Consider the following 15,429-nt stretch of genomic DNA (forward strand, 5'->3'; position numbering starts at 1 on the left):
GTCGGGTGGACCAGGTCACGTGGACCCGGTACGCCGAGTTTGGGTGCTCCGTGCTAGATCGGCCAAATAGCTCTCACTATCTTATTATGATGCCCTTCAACAACCAACCCCCACAAACTCGAAAAAAATAAAAAAGAAATTGCTTTTTAAGAACCAAAAAAAAAAAAAAAGAGATTTCACTCCATCACCCGTGAATCGAAACACGAGTCGCTGACTCCGCAGTCATGGCAAACGATGGATTCTACCACTAGACCAATGATGCTGCTTTGCTGAAGAACCTCAGCTCCCCACCTTGTCCCAAACTTTAACCACCAACTCTGTACACCAAAATTAGGCAAGTGAGACAAGCCCCAAGAGTCAATGATGACATGATATCTACCCCGAAACACTAATGTTTCAGTAGCACGCTGATTATCAATTTGACTGGTGATGGGCAACAAACAACGCTCCATGACGAAAATAGTATGGCCAACTTGAGACTTTAGACATTGGGTTTGTGCTTTGGGTGTGAAAAACATATACTGAAGAGGTTCTTTCGCGATGTCCGTCTATTGGGCGTTATATACATATATATTTATATATATATATATTTGCGGGGTTTCAAAGGGTTAATACGTCCCGCTATTATTGTGAACATGGTTTTCTCTCAGTCACCAGCCGAACTTTTCAACGAGAGTGATTGTCCCGGGTTGTACTGTGGAGGAATGGCCATTTGACGAGCGAAGTTTAACCTACGAAGCTGTGCTTTGCAGATTGCTGTCATAGAAGATATCTAATTTTAAAGGTCCGAATCCCCAATTGATCGACGGGATATCAACGCCAAATTGCCCCTTCTGTCTGGCTTTTGAGCCAGCCCTGTAAAGGGGGTTAGCAATGAGATATGATGATAGCTGTCAGTAGATCACGGTTCTAGACGTTTCCTGCCCCTAACGGTTATCGGAGTGGGGTTATCGGAGTGGAGCAAAACAATCCGCAGCTTGGAATGAAAAAAAAAAGAAAAGAAAAGAAAAGAAAAGAAAAGAAAAGAAAAGAAAAAGAGAAAAAAAGGTCGTGTCGCGCTTAGCATCGCAGATAATTCCGCCTTCTGTACTCCGTACGGACTGGTAGATGGAGAATATAAAGATGTTAGAACGGGTGTGCAACATTGTGTAGCTTCCAATGGTTCCCTAGCCCATGACTCAGGATGAAGAGATACATTCTTTACCCTCTCATCAGAAGGTAAATGCTCTGCTGATTGGAATAGTAAATAAAGGGGGTTGCTAGGGCCGAGAGCGATCTGAGGACAGGGAATATTATTAATCCGACCTCCTAAACCGATCTTGCGATCGTGGTGTCTTGACTGCATCTCCTCTGATGACATTTCCCATAAAACGACAATTAGCTGAGAAGTGCGACTCAATTCATGCATGTTACCTCTTCATGTATCAGAGAGAGAATGGAACCTCGGAACCTCTGCTGGATGCGAGAGCATCGATCATTAAACATGGGTTCCTGTGAGGGTTTCTGTGACGCAGCAAACTAGGATCGGCTGACTGTCTACAACATTAAGCTGAATAGTATGCATCTTTTCGGGAAGGCCGGCAAAGAGGTTTATTTATTCATCAGCGTCCGCTGATCACATCTTGACGACTTTCTGTTGAATTTGTTTGTCACCCTTTCTGACGCGGGCCAATATCCGGCAACATGCAGAACACAGCATTGACAACTCACGCAAGAAGTCTACCCCTTATGTCGTGATACATTTCTTGGCTATATGAGAAAGCTGGCGCAATCTACATACTTCCTCTGTTCAGCATTGGAACCGTCACGACCCCCACGGGTGCGCGAGAATGTGGGAGCCCTATTACCGGTGCAGTCACCAAAAATACCCTACAGCTACTTTTGGGGCAACTATACCTAGCCTTTGTTTCAGGGACCTCGCGACGTATCAAATAGGTGTCACCAACACTGTCCGTCATGGTCGCGCGTTTGACGCGGCATTACTTGTCCCGATTGTCATGCTTAACACATGCACTTCTCAAATCCATCAGCGAGTCAATTCCCTCGATATTTGGTGGTAGTCCCGTACAGCATGTTTACATATACAGTACTTTTTTAACAAAGCCACACGTTTGCCGAAACCCATTCTTATCTCGTCCCACATAATCGAGCTGCTATGTAGAGCCGCGTAGACTCATTGACGAAGCCTGTGGATCCCTAGTGCGCCTTAATATGGGCGCACTAACATTTAATATCGGAGGCGCTCAGCACATCCATCATATAAGCATCGATGCGAGCATTCAAAAACGGATGATGTGCCGTTATTCCTTGACACCACTCATACAAGTCCGGCGATGACAATGCAACGGTTTTAGAAAGATTCCGCCGAAATGTGGGAGCTTGAACTTTTGACTCCGAGTCCTTACTGTCTCTTCTACAAATGCAGGTCCTGCCAGCGTGTACGCCGAAATAATAATTGATGTGCGCTTCCGCTATTATCAAACTCGGGGTGGAGGGTGCACCTTCCCTTGAACTCGGTCAAACCGGCCAAACCAAAATATTAACGACAAAAGCAAGATTCTCTATGCTCCCAGCATAAGATATGCTACATGGCATGCTACGGCATTCATCCTTTGAGATTTAACGTTGCCTCTTGTTAGAATAAGTCTAACCTTGGCTATACCGGTCAACTTTGGTTTTTTAATTGCAGGGTACTCAATGGTTAATAGGACAAAGAGTTAGATGATCACCAGCTAACAGGGCTACCTAGGTACGTCTCAGGTATTGCAAGCACTTTCATTTTTTCGTCAGCAGTGCTTGGTAATGCTATTCTGCATATTTATTTTCTGCTACCACTAACACTTATCAGCAAAATTCAGATGCGTTTGCTGTTCCAGTGAGGTTTTCTTGCGCTTTAACCCGTGCCGCCACTACCAGGAGACCAGACAATGGGGGAAAAATGATTGTTTATCTTCCAACTTCGATATGCGTGTGAACTGATGTGTATCTGCTTGGGGCGCTGCAGAAGCAGGTACAGGTATTGTTTTTTCAAGCAAATTGATTCTCTTTGTTCATTTTATTGTGCATGGATGTATATGCATATATCCCCATGTATGCACATCTAAACTCTTCAAACACTCGCTGTACCACTCTCCCTTGTGTGATATTTCAGTTAATTTTTATTTAGAGATCAATGGATTGGCATGCGTTGGCCTGCATTTATTGCTGCCCGTGCTCTGATTTTTAGAGCTTCGAGTCTCTAGTATAAAGTTCTACACTCGCGGTTCATTCGAGGTAGGTAAGCTTCTCAACAGCTCGTCAGTCACAGCATCCTGGCACCGAGCTATTTGGCTTTTGTATCTGCTTTTCCAATACTAGAAGCTCCACGATTTGCTTGTTTCTTCACTTGGTTGCCAAACCGCTGTTCCCACACCACACCATGCACCTACAGGGTGCTTTAGTTATTCTTGCGGCACTTGGGGTCAATGGATTGCCAACCCTAGCACCGAAAACACTTCAGGAACGAGAAGGAGAACAACTCGTGCCCAATACAGGGGGCTTCGTCATCGAAAAACCATGGTGTACGCGGGCCTACGAGACCGGAAACGCCAGGCGTCAAGGAAACTTTCGATGGAACAAGTTGTTGCGACCTTCGCAGCGTTTTCCGCAGCCGACTCAGAGACCCCCAACGATGAAACGTCAAAGAAATACCGAAGGTTTCTGGCCGCCGTCGTGGCCAAACCCTCCTAAGGAAGGACCTCCTGCAAGCGAAACTAATAACAAGATAAGAACTACGATACCCCTAGCGAGCCCGACAAGCGGATCCTCGCCACTACGACGAAGGTCTGCTCAAACAACTCCACTTGAGAGGCCGGATAGGCCTACACAGCCTGGGCAAACTTCAAGTTGCAACGGCTGGTACGATATTAAGGAAGGCGATACCTGTGATACAGTGACTGTGAAGTTCAATATCAAGATGGAACAATTTCTGGAGTGGAATGTAGGTAGCTAGCTATTCATGTGGATCAGATCATGGCAAATAAATGACTGGGAAGACCTTGCTAATTGTAACGCAATTGCACACAACCCACACAACAGCCTGCTGTCTCGAAGAATTGCGACAAAGAAATCGAGCTCAACTTTTCGTACTGCGTGAGAGTTCTCGGGTCGAAGAGAGCCAAGCGCACAGACCCGTTTACCTTGACTATTCCCACCACCGCAGCGCCCTCCATAACGCCACCATTTGGGAATGGTATTCAGGCACGAGAAAATAATGTCCATCCAGTGACAGTAGGACCCCATCGGGTCCTTCTCCCGCCGAATCGGGCACGACGAATGCCAACCGTGACTTTCGACGCCGATCAGCCCCATCCAGTGTCCTTAACACCTGATGGCATCTTAATCGACCCGGCTCCAGGGGTTGAGGTCCGTCCAAAAGTAAGACCCGATGGCGAACTTCCCAGGCCTATTCGGGCCCGAGCAACGCAAATTCCAGAACCGTTGCCTGAGCTCCCCCCACTTTTTGAACCAACCCAGACCCCAACGGTTGAAGACAAAAGTGAGAAACGGAACGAGATACCAGAGATTACCAGAAGGCAGACAATCGAATGCGCCAGGCAGTGGGCGGTGGGGCCGTAAGTGTTTCTCTCCCCCTTCATTCCTATTCTCCAAAAGGATCATAGTTACTTTCTCCGCCCAGACTCCTACCAGGCTGCCCGTAGTCTTAAGCTGACGTTATGCAACCCTTTCAAAGAAACGATACGTGCGAGTCCATATCCAGGGTCGCGGGAATTTCCGTCGCAGAGCTCGTAGCGCTAAATGTGGGTAGTCCTTTTTTTTCCCCCTAGTTACTACATACATATGAACATGACACACCCATCCCCTCTCCCCCTTTCCATCCACCCCTCCAACCAACAGCCAACAGCCAACAGCCAACATAATAAAGACATAAATAAAAATCAACTCCACTAACCCCAAAACCAACAACCCACCCACAGCCCATTACCCTCGCAAGCTGCGATAACATGCCCCTATCGCAACAAATCTGTCTGCGCGCGGGAAAACCTGAACCCGCTCGCCCCGTTTCCATGCGGGACCTCCCACTCCTAAGCCCCACGCCAACTATCAAGTAGACGTAGATAGACCGTTCGAGGAGGCCAAACGTGAATGACTCTCTGTCTCGTGTATGGTCTCTCTCTCCCTTTTCTTTCTTTTCCATCTTTACTTCTTTTTTCGCTTTTCCACAGTTCTCTTCTCTCTCCGTTCGGTTACTTTATTTTATGCGCGCTTTTGGGGGGGGGGAACAGAGCGGAGAGTCAAGTCGAAGCAAGCGTTGCTTCGTTTACACTCGTTCATCCAATTATTGAGAGTGAGCAGGAGGACCAGGAATTTTGTTCTTTTGAATTTTATGTAAGGGGGTAGATACAACTTCAGACGGGCCATGACCAGACGGACATTTAGATCTGGTTTTTTAAAAACAAGAAAAAGAGGTATCCGAGTAATTCTTTTTCTACAACCAGCAGCGGAGCAGTAGTGCTGTCATTATATAAGAGTTAAACAGAAAGAAATACAGCACAGAGAGAATTAAAATAAATAACCACATCCTTTTACAATAGTGTTCTTTACGCATATTTAGAGAAGAAGCTAAAATGAAAAAATCTCAACTCAAAAAAAATATGAATTCATTTCCTCCCTCTTTAAGTTTCATTCAAACGTTCTCTATATTACTTAGTTATTACACATAAAATAAACAAGCAACTCGTGATATTTATTCAGCATGGCCAAAAAAAAAAAAAAAAAAAAAAAAAAAAAAAAAAAAAAAAAAGAGAGAAAGAAAGAAAATGCGGAGGAAAGTGAGGAAAATAAATAGAGAAAAAGCGTACAAAATGAAGAAATAGAAAAAGGAAAAGGAAAGGAAATTATGCATTAGACATTGACATCGTCGATGATGGCTCCGGAGAAGATTGCTGATTCTCCACGACTGTTCCCAGCTGTGGAGCAGGCGCCACTTTGACTGTTTCCGCCGTAGATGGCGAAGGTTGTGGTGGTGATTGCGACTCATCCTCCTCCACCTTCGGGAGAACGGTGACACCACTATCTTTTGGCGCTTCTGTAACGGGCCAGGGGGGTGTTTCCTCTGGGATCGTCGGTTCCGGGAACGAGCCGGGGAATACCATTGTAAGGGGCGGAGAGGGTTGAGGTGTGGGAGGAGCTGCTGCTCGAGTTGCTGCCGCCGCCGCCGTCACTGGCGGCTGTGAAGATTCCAGAATTTCCGCCGGGCGGGTGACCCGTGGCTCTGTGGGCGGCTCTGTCAATGTAGTCCCCTTGCTCTCTTTGCTTTCTCTGCTTTCCTTGGGAGGCAGGATGGATAGGTTATGCCTAGAAGACGTCTTTTCGCCGTCAGAGAGTGGTGGGCTTTTCGCGTACTCCCGTTCCCTCTCCACCTCACGCTCTTTCACCCCTTCCTTTACGCCTGCAACTTTGGCCTTGAATTTCCCGAAGAAGCCCTTTCTTTCCGACTCAACTGGTTCCTTGCTTTGATGGCCATAGTTGGATGGTTTCACTAAGTTGCTGCTTACACTAATACTCGAGTCTTGGGTTGTTAATGAGGGTGGGGGTTGTGTAGTGGTAGTGGTGGAATCTATCGTTCCGGTTGCGGAAGTTTCGGGGCTTATTTGGCGGGACTCATTGGAGGCGGTCTTCTGTGGCCAATTTGTGCTTCCTAATGAGCTACTGCTGAAGGCTGCATTTGAGTTGTATCCAATAGGAGGTGGCGGCGACATGCTCATGTCCGTCCGTTCACGTCGCTTGACCCCACGAGGGTGTCTCCAACTCCGTCTATGGGCCTTTTTCTTTTGTATGGTAGAATCATCTTGATGGTCGAAATCAGAATGGTCCGTCACAGATGAACGCGAGTGCATCGATGGGGTCCTCGACCTTCCGGGTTTCAGGGTGCTCTCCGGAGATGCATGCACTGCTTGCTTTAATTCCCCGGTTGGCTGGGGGATAGTTTCGGCGGCAGGTGTCGTAGCGGAATTTGTTAATTTGGGAGTCCACATGTGTGACTGATCCTCTGGAGCTTCCCGCTTATCCGCTACAGCTTGTGATACTAAAGTACTCAAGGAGGGCTCAGATCCAACCTGCAAAGAGTGACTAGAGCTCCTGGCACTTTCGCTCGCGCTTCCAGGAACTGGGCGCTTCTTCCTCAATCTGTTGGGCTGTCGCCCATCCTTTCTGTCGCCCTCCGGTGGGGTAGACTTGAATAATGAAGCTAGTTTCCTTTCTTTCGTAAACGTTCCCGCTAATGGTTGGGTACCTGGTTTGGAACCTAGCTCGAACGGCACGGCCTGTTCATCCGGGGAACCGAGAGGCGAGGGCATATTGCTTTGTACTAAACCCAGCCCGTGGTTTGTGTTCAATGGCGACGGAGACTCGGGAATCGTTTTGTCAGGAGCACCTTGTACTTTAAGGGAAGGAGTTTGACTAGGTGACCGTGATTGAGGTCGGGAGCGAGCAGATGGAGAGAGGTGACCGGAGCCAGGGCCTGATGATTCACGAGGGCGGGTAAAGCGTGTAGGAGATACCGCTGCCAGTTTTTTCGAAGGCACGGTGTTGCTACGATGTACGCCTAGCGACCCCCCACCGGCTGAGTTGGGTGTTGTAGGGCTTGCTGAATCAAAGTTGGAGGTCTTCGAATGTTTTGATGAAACGGACACATTTCGTCGGAGCGCATCGATTTTTCGTATACTATCAGCCTTTCCGCTTGCATTCGAGGTCGACCGTCTGAGATTTGATAGGGTACTATTAGTGGCATTTCCAGCCTGCATAGCCTTGACTGTTTGTGGATCAGCAGCAGTGCCCGTCATGCCAAACAAGAAATTATCCTGATTTTCAATGAGGAATATCAGCACATCCTGGCTCAATTTATATTCTTTCGGCGCCATGTCGTGGGCCGGATGGGACAGCAGTCCCGGTTGGAAAATAGCCGCCAAGTTCGCTGCAGTCATGCGGTTGACTTCAGATTTGGATGCAAATACTGTCAGGAGGTCGAGAATATAAAGTAATAGCTGCCGGTTTAGTGGAGGAAGTTCTTTAATCAGCTGTTGATACGTAACCACTGCTTTGGCATGATCGAACGGTTCCTCCTCATTGGCAGGGGCGGCATCCTTCTCTTCCACAGCCTGAGCTTGATATTTGCGTAGCGGGTCTCGGAACCGTTCGTAAAAGTCTAAGGGTACGATTGGCTCTGGAAGCTGATTTAGGTATCGACGAAGGATATTGGCGGCATCGTGCACGGTATATCCGGTCCAGTCGAGACCCTTACCAAAGCGATCGGGAGAATCAAAGGCTTCTTGTAGATCCTTAATGCGTTTAGCAGATCCACTTAACCGGAAAATCCCTTCGACGTCCGTAGCTAGAGAGGGGAAAATCGATTAGACTCGACGACAAAAATTGTAAGAAATACGGTAGCGCAGACCTTTTTCTTTAAGAAACACGCCACATTTCGCGACGACTATAGGAACATATCCATATATAAAACTGGATCCATCTTCACCAGCGAGAGAAATTGCGACATTTGCATATTTTATGCTAACATTGAGCGGTACGCCAAAAATACCGGTTTGTTGGCCTACACGACGGACAGACACCCATTAGTAATTGGATACAGGGATAGAATTAGACAGGCGTCTCTTCGGGTGCACGAGCCTAATTCCCGAGCCGTAGGGTCTTTTGCGCTCATATCGCTAGAGCGGGTGATGGTCCATGATCTTCGAGGAGGAAATATGGGCATGAAGCTGAAGAAGAAAAAAAAAACAGGGGTTTACCTGGTTCCCCATCTTTCTTTGTATTTCGCACGAATTGCTTCCACCACGAGGTTAGATCTCTTTTTGATGGCGGGGATATCGTGCCGTGTGGAACTGAATTTTGTTGTTGATGTGCTGTTGACCGAGGAAGGTCGCGGGCAGGCACCCCAGGCGCTGGGTGTGAATCGCCGGTGGCCATTGCGATATGGTACCACGGAGTGGTTTTTTCGCCGGCAATGTGGATGAAATCAGAGGATTGTAGATAGGCTAGTAATTATTTGGACGGTAGGGGAAGAGGGAAGGTCGCAAAAAATGGTTTGAGCGTTTGGTCAGGGGCCAAAATGTCGTGGTTATATACTGATCCAAAACAGCAACAGAGCTACGCGAGATAAATCGCATGAGCCACTAAAGCTAAGGAAGAGAGGATGTAGCGGCAAAGATGCAGATGGGAACGAGGTAGATGAGGAGAAGGTAGCGAGCGGCTCTGGAGGATAACGAAGGGCGGTAATCTGGTGCACGAGGCTGAATGGAGGGGTCGGGTGTCTGGCGGGCCGGTGGTGGACAAGTAAATGATGATGGCTGGAAATCGCGGAAAGCCCTAAAGCATTTATTTAGGTTGGGGAGTGGGAAGAGAGGCCGTTTTCATCTAAAAGGTCCGGTCGCCGTTAAGGGTGGATGGCGTACGTGTGGGTCATTGTAATTAAGTGTGTGGTGTGGTGTGTATCTCGATAAGGATGCGCTGCGTTAAAGTCCTTAGGCGGCTCGAATTAGGCGGTGGAGTAAACCCGAAGAACCAACCATTAACTCAACGAAAGCAAGACTCGTGGAGGAGCACAGGATAAGAATAGCGCAGCAGACGGGCAGGATATGACAAGTCAGGTCAATGAGTCGACGAGGCCATGCCGCTCGCGAGAGACGAGAGAAGGCGGAGAGCAGCAGTGAGACGGCAGCGGGAGTTGAAGTTGGGTGGTTTGAAGATCGAAGGGGGGGCGGCGGCGACGACGGGAAAGCCAGAGCGCATGCTGCTGACTAACTACGCAATGTTCTGCTGACACAGCACAGAAAGCGCTAGGTTGGGTGTACACTTGGACATGGCATGGCGCCAAAGAAGTTGATCATAGCTCAGTGACATCAGTGTAGTGTGGTTTGTGGTTTGTGGTTTGTGGTTCCAACCTCGAGTTAGTTGCACAGTCACGAATATAATAATAATAATAAATGGATTTGATCTGGGGATTTCGGAGTTACGAGTTACGAGTTACGAGGTGCGAGGTGCGAGTGGATGAACGCCAGTCGGTCCCACCCCACACTGCCCCCCTCTGTTTCTTGTTGACTTGTCCGTACTGTAGTTACTCTTGTACTATGGGAGATGAAAGGAAAAAGGAAAAAAGAAAGTACGGTAATTCAAAACCTTAGCGATGGGTCTGGCCTCTGTGTCTTGTACTGCATGGACTGCTCCCAGGCACCAGATGCTCTGAAACATGTGCTGTCTCAGCCTCACGTGACCCAACGGCACCTCTCCCCAGCTATCACTTTGTCCTGTCTCTACTATGTATATACAACCATGTGTCTATCTATCAGTCGATCTGCCAACCTGCCAACCTGTCAAACTGTCAAACTGTCAATCGATCAACCGACCCATTTGGTAGCCCAACATTCGATCGTTATTGTGGTGGGGTAACTACACGATAGACTAGTGCCTTGGTTATTGACAGAAATAGCATCAGCGGTCATAATCCCAAGCCATTAAAGCCTCCACAGCCATCGCCCGCGCTCCTCGTCAAAAAATCTTCTTATTCTCACGAGATAAAAAAGAAGGAAACAAATAAAACAGGTTTCATGATGGTGCCTTGCATACGTCTCACCTTACGAAACCAGAATCACCAGCCACAGTTTCTATTATTAATATCATCATATAGACACCACCGCTAAAATCAATTACTATGTAAAAAACAGGAAATGGGAAATGTTATGCATACAGGAATCACTGTCTGTCTGCCTGCTTCTCATATCCACTGAATTTCTATGAGAATAGAGATTGCCAGCTGCCGGTGTGCTTACTGCCCCAGGGGGGGGCGAAAAGGCGGGGGGGACCCCCTGGATACAGCTGATATGACGATTCTTATGAGCTGAGTTTAAGAGATATTAATAGACTAATTTTTAAAGAAATCTCTCCTTCAACTGATAATGAAAGCTTCTCTATCTCAACTGTATTTATTGTCTTGTGATACACAGCAGACCAAAAACAGGCAGTTCTGAAGAATTCGTGAGAGGATGAGCACAACGAGTGCATCCTTGAGTGGATGAGAATTATTTGAGAGGAATAGAGATAATACGGAGTAGATAAGTTAAGTTACATCATTAATTAATGGAAAATCAATTACCAAGCTATTCCTTATATAAACTAGTGGTGGTCTCTATATCCAAAGTGTGGTGTCTGTATAAATCCCTATATCATGCCTATGACGCCCTGTGGTTGCGACTGCTGCTGCTGCTGCTGATGCTGACGCTGATGCTGCTGCTGATGCTGACGCTGATGCTGCCGATGAATTTGCCTCTGGCTGTCGTGTGCAGAGTGGCGAAGGAAGCATCTACCTATCACTCTGGACTTCCAACACAGTACGCCGCGTACTAACGGTTACTCTTGTTGAGGCCCGGATACTGTCTCGAGCCAACAAGGGCCTCTAATAATAATAAACAACGAGCATCCCTCGTCATACATATCTCGATCAGCATGGTCGCACATCCGTCATCAGCCTTGCGCGTGCTGTGGAGAGGCAAAATGAGAATGGAATGCCATGCTGGTTGGCAGCCGTTAGTTCCCCGGATATTGACCAGGATCAGCCACTCTGAAAATAGAAAGGTGCCTATCATCCAAAAGACAAAAGCCGTTTACTTGACAAGGAGGGATATATTTGTGATGAAGCACAAGTTGATGCTCACATGCTAGGTCAACAAAAAATCATATCTATCCCATCCAGAGCATTGAGGCCTGGGTTGTTTCTGGAATATTTTTTGATCTGCAACGCACAACTTCCAGGGTTGCGTTTGAACATACATTTCAAAGACATGTAGGATATTGCGAAGACACCGATGTCATCGCTGTAAACTGTCTCTGCTTGCTTTTTTGGTTATGATAATTGTTGTTTCGCTGTTCTTCAGAGCGCTACAACGGGGCCAATGACAGCAGTAGAAGATTCCCCACATATCCGTTATGATTGCAGGAATTGAAATAGTGAAGTTAGCCGTTCGCGTTCACCGATCGTTAGATGAATTCTCTCGTGGCGTGAACAGTACAGCGTACCTAGGTAGAGATCTCATGCCGGCCGATGTCATGTGACATGCAGTCTTTCGGAAAAATAATATCCCACCTCCAGCTCGCAGGCTTTGGCGCCAGCGGGAGAAACAGCTCAACTTTCCATATCTCAACACCAAAAAACGATCACCACGTACCCTGCCTGTCTTCTCCTTGCCATTGTTAATTAACCCGGACCTGTTGCCTTGCGGAGTGTAAGGGAGAACCTCCAAGTGTTCCAATTGCATCATGGACGCGTACGTGACCTCTCCTATCCGCCTTGCAAACTCTCGCAAAATGAAATATCTTCCCCTTCCCCCATTCTATACGCCCTTGCGATGTAACAAAAAGAACACAACTAGTCGCTTACATTAACCCATATAAAAATCCATTCAGTCTAAACGCCAACGAACAGCGCGAGCTGGCAAGCCGCATGGAAAAGAAGCAGATGAAAGAATTCATGACGGTACAAAGGCTCCCCCATCCCCACTCAATCCTTTCCATTCCAATCCCATCCAGTTCAACCCCATCCGTATCAACAAATATATATATGCACATACACGCCCAAAACAAACAAAGAAACAAACCAAAAATGAAAATAAAACAACTATTAACCCTCTACAACACAATATAGGTCTACTCCAACATTGTCCAACGCTGCTTCGAAGACTGTGTCAGCGACTTCACGACCAAATCGCTCATCAGCCGCGAACAGGGCTGCGTCAACCGCTGCTTCGACAAGTTCATGAAGGGCTCTGAGCGCATCAATCAGCGCTTCCAGGAGCAGAATGCGCAGATGATGCAGTCGGGGCAGATGGGGGGGAAATAGGACTATAAATGATTTTTGATTCTATATATAATATCCCGAGGAGGGAGGGAGTGAGGAAGTTTACATGCGTCTATGAAAATGGGATGGTATGTGATGACCGGGTCTACTAGCTGGCTAGCTAGCTAGATGGATGTCCAGAAGACATAGGTTTTTGGACTACATGTACGATTTTGTGGATGCGCCCGTTTTATGGTTATCCTGCAGATTTCTCCTGGGGAACTATTGAAGAAGGGGCGGTTTCTTTTTCTTTTTCATTTCTGTGTGTGTGTGTTTGCAAATTGCTCCATCTATACACACCAAGAGGGGGCTGTGATGATCCTTACTGAATTGTGTTTGTGGGGATGGCATTTGGGGTGCTTGTTATGGGATGAGGGTCGAGCATCATCTATCCAGCTGATTAGATTTCAGCACAGGGAGACGGGGTTTATTTCATTTGGTGTCTCATCTGTTGTTCATTTTGTCGTGTTTTTGCTGCACCTGTACACTATTATTTCATTACGAATTTACCTGATGAGTCAGGGTGGGATAGAGGATCTATCGTGGCTTTTGAATATGGATGTTTTCTGTCTTAAAACGGGATCTTTACCCTCTTCTCGTTTACCCTCTACTCGATTATACTCCTCTCTTGATCCTCGTTAAATTCTCACATTTATTTAGCCTCAATACTGCCATGATGTTGAAGGGGAACAGGGCGTTCTCGAGGGGTCAGCCCTCAGCGATGAAAAGTCCCAATCACATTTTAGATGTAATCTACCTATATAATGGAAACGCTCGTGAAGATGTTACATGTATATTGCAAATATAGAAAATGTGCTCGCACTGGACGAAGTAGAGTAGAAGTAGTATGAGGAGATGCGCAACCGGCGCTGGTGGATCCTCGGCAACGTTGCCTCTCAGCTAAATAGCTATTTACGGGATTACCAGAACCATTCCTTTAGGATCTCCCGCCGAACATATAAACAACGATTCCCCGAATGTATAGGTTATTTAGTCAGTCCCAACAGCTTTCTGCTCCATTGGGTAGGATTGCCTGGCCACAGCACAATCGCAAAACTATTACTACTCAGCTAGGTCGGCCAGCGCTCAGAGCAGCCAGCACCATGCCGCCGCAAACAATAATTGCAGAAGCAGCTCGAAATGCTCGGGCCGCCACACATGATTTCCGAAGTAAGCCTCCATAGAGAAAAGATACAAACATTGTATATACGATATGAAAAGCTGTGTCTTAACATGACCAAATAGGCGACACTGCCACTCTGCCAACCAGCAGCATGCTGTCATCAACCATTACCGAAGCCCCGCGCTACGGGGACGACGTCTTCTCCCAGGACGAGCCCACGAGCGCCCTAGAGACTTACGTCGGGGAATTGACGGGACTGGGAAATGCCCTCTTCGTCTCATCGGGCACGATGGGCAACCAATTGGCTCTGCGCGCGCTGTTACATCAACCACCTCACTCTGTCGTCTGCGGCCGGCAGAGTCACGTCTTCGTGCACGAATGCGGCATGGCCTCTATGTTTTCACAAGCGCATCTCATCCCCGTGCTAAACAGTCCGCACATGAGTGATAGCAATACCAATAACGAGCAGCAAAAGTCATACATGACTCTAGAATCTATCATCCCCAACATTGTCCCCGCCGACGGCGAGATCCACGGCTCCCCAACGCGCATCATCGCGCTGGAAAACACACACAACGGGCAAATCACCCCCGTCTCAGAAGTCAAGCGCATAGGGGAATACGCCCGCCAGTGCGGGCTAAAAGTACACATGGACGGCGCCCGGCTCTGGAACGCATGCTATCCACCCTCCAGCGCCGGCATGGCGCCCGCACAGGCGGCGGAAACCGCCAAATCATTACTCCGCGAATACTGCTCGCACGTGGACACGGTCAGTTTGTGTTTCTCTAAATCCCTAGGTGCGCCTGCCGGCTCCATCCTGGCCGCCAGGTCGCCAGAGGTGATTGCCCGCGCCCGTCATCTGCGCAAAGCACTGGGCGGCGGGATGCGGCAGACCGGGATCCTTACGGCGCCTGCGCGCGTGGCGATTGACGAGGTGTTTCTGGCCGGTGAGCCGTTGTTGCGAGCCAATGCGGTAGCGAGGGAATTGGAGGAGGAGTGGGTGGCGCTGGGAGGCGCTGTGATGACTGGTCTTGCCCAGGAGACGAATATGGTTTGGTTGGATTTGGGAAGGGCGGGGGTTGCGGGGGAGGAGCTTGAGAAGATTGCGGAGGAAGAAGGGGTGCGCGTCTACGCGCCGAGGATTGTAACGCATTATCGTGAGTGATAGGTTTCCTTTCTTTCTTTCTTCTTTCCTTCAATTTTCTCGTCCGCCGGCTCAAATGATCCCAGCCATATACTAAATGTTACTTACTACAGAAATAAGCGCGGATGGCCTGGCTGCTATGAAACGGGTCCTTAAGCGGACCATGGAATTGAGCAAGAAGAAGAAGAGTGAGGGTGCGGAGGTGCCCTGACGGGAGCTCAGGGGGACTCTTTACAAACCCAGAAAAGCTGAATGAATTAA

At 48.0% G+C, this 15,429-nt stretch overlaps 4 protein-coding genes across 6 annotated transcripts; 3 read left to right on the top strand and 1 right to left on the bottom strand.

The window, feature by feature from the left end:
- The first annotated feature begins 132 nt into the window (after positions 1–132).
- Positions 133–5,743, top strand: BDBG_00713. Of its 3 annotated transcripts, XM_031720001.1 has the most exons (6): positions 133–1,644; positions 1,716–2,749; positions 2,859–3,979; positions 4,078–4,613; positions 4,733–4,799; positions 4,977–5,662. In XM_031720001.1, exons 3-6 carry the CDS (start codon positions 3,419–3,421, stop codon positions 5,109–5,111), a joined length of 1,299 nt encoding a protein of 432 aa, XP_031575971.1. In that variant the 5' UTR covers positions 133–1,644; positions 1,716–2,749; positions 2,859–3,418; the 3' UTR covers positions 5,112–5,662. The 3 variants fall into 3 exon arrangements, with proteins under 3 accessions (XP_031575971.1, XP_002629467.1, XP_031575972.1); XM_002629421.2 differs by having other exon boundaries at positions 133–2,749; positions 2,849–3,979; XM_031720002.1 differs by having other exon boundaries at positions 133–2,749; positions 2,849–3,979; positions 4,078–4,799; positions 4,977–5,743.
- Positions 5,287–10,236, bottom strand: BDBG_00714 (rho GTPase activator). The gene is made up of 3 exons (XM_031720003.1): positions 8,805–10,236; positions 8,456–8,608; positions 5,287–8,392 (listed from the first exon to the last, which is right to left on the bottom strand). Exons 1-3 carry the CDS (start codon positions 8,980–8,982, stop codon positions 5,898–5,900), a joined length of 2,826 nt encoding a protein of 941 aa, XP_031575973.1. The 5' UTR covers positions 8,983–10,236; the 3' UTR covers positions 5,287–5,897.
- Positions 10,237–12,324: 2,088 nt separating this feature from the next.
- On the top strand, positions 12,325–12,904 carry BDBG_00716 (mitochondrial import inner membrane translocase subunit tim9; the record flags this gene model as incomplete). The annotated part of the gene is made up of 3 exons (XM_002629424.1): positions 12,325–12,332; positions 12,472–12,541; positions 12,710–12,904. The coding sequence occupies 3 exons, from the start codon at positions 12,325–12,327 to the stop codon at positions 12,902–12,904; spliced, it is 273 nt and encodes a 90-aa protein (XP_002629470.1).
- Positions 12,905–13,789: 885 nt separating this feature from the next.
- Positions 13,790–15,429, top strand: BDBG_00717 (l-allo-threonine aldolase). Its single transcript, XM_002629425.2, has 3 exons — positions 13,790–14,071; positions 14,147–15,181; positions 15,282–15,429. Exons 1-3 carry the CDS (start codon positions 13,879–13,881, stop codon positions 15,377–15,379), a joined length of 1,326 nt encoding a protein of 441 aa, XP_002629471.2. The 5' UTR covers positions 13,790–13,878; the 3' UTR covers positions 15,380–15,429.

The sequence above is a fragment of the Blastomyces gilchristii genome (genome assembly GCF_000003855.2).
Source record: "Blastomyces gilchristii SLH14081 genomic scaffold supercont1.1, whole genome shotgun sequence".
In the NCBI taxonomy this organism is placed as follows: Eukaryota; Fungi; Ascomycota; class Eurotiomycetes; order Onygenales; family Ajellomycetaceae; genus Blastomyces; species Blastomyces gilchristii.

Excerpts from the sequence above, each read along its gene's own strand:
- BDBG_00713 (XM_002629421.2), top strand. The coding sequence starts at position 3,419 with ATGCACCTACAGGGTGCTTTAGTTATTCTTGCGGCACTTGGGGTCAAT. Across the intron at positions 3,980-4,077 it reads AACAATTTCTGGAGTGGAAT|CCTGCTGTCTCGAAGAATTG; the intron begins GTAGGTAGCTAG and ends CCCACACAACAG. Across the intron at positions 4,614-4,732 it reads AGGCAGTGGGCGGTGGGGCC|AAACGATACGTGCGAGTCCA; the intron begins GTAAGTGTTTCT and ends ACCCTTTCAAAG.
- BDBG_00714 (XM_031720003.1), bottom strand. The coding sequence starts at position 8,982 with ATGGCCACCGGCGATTCACACCCAGCGCCTGGGGTGCCTGCCCGCGAC. Across the intron at positions 8,609-8,804 it reads AAAGAAAGATGGGGAACCAG|GCCAACAAACCGGTATTTTT; the intron begins GTAAACCCCTGT and ends TCCGTCGTGTAG. Across the intron at positions 8,393-8,455 it reads CGTGTTTCTTAAAGAAAAAG|CTACGGACGTCGAAGGGATT; the intron begins GTCTGCGCTACC and ends TCCCCTCTCTAG.
- BDBG_00717 (XM_002629425.2), top strand. The coding sequence starts at position 13,879 with ATGTATAGGTTATTTAGTCAGTCCCAACAGCTTTCTGCTCCATTGGGT. Across the intron at positions 14,072-14,146 it reads CGCCACACATGATTTCCGAA|GCGACACTGCCACTCTGCCA; the intron begins GTAAGCCTCCAT and ends ATGACCAAATAG. Across the intron at positions 15,182-15,281 it reads GAGGATTGTAACGCATTATC|AAATAAGCGCGGATGGCCTG; the intron begins GTGAGTGATAGG and ends TACTTACTACAG.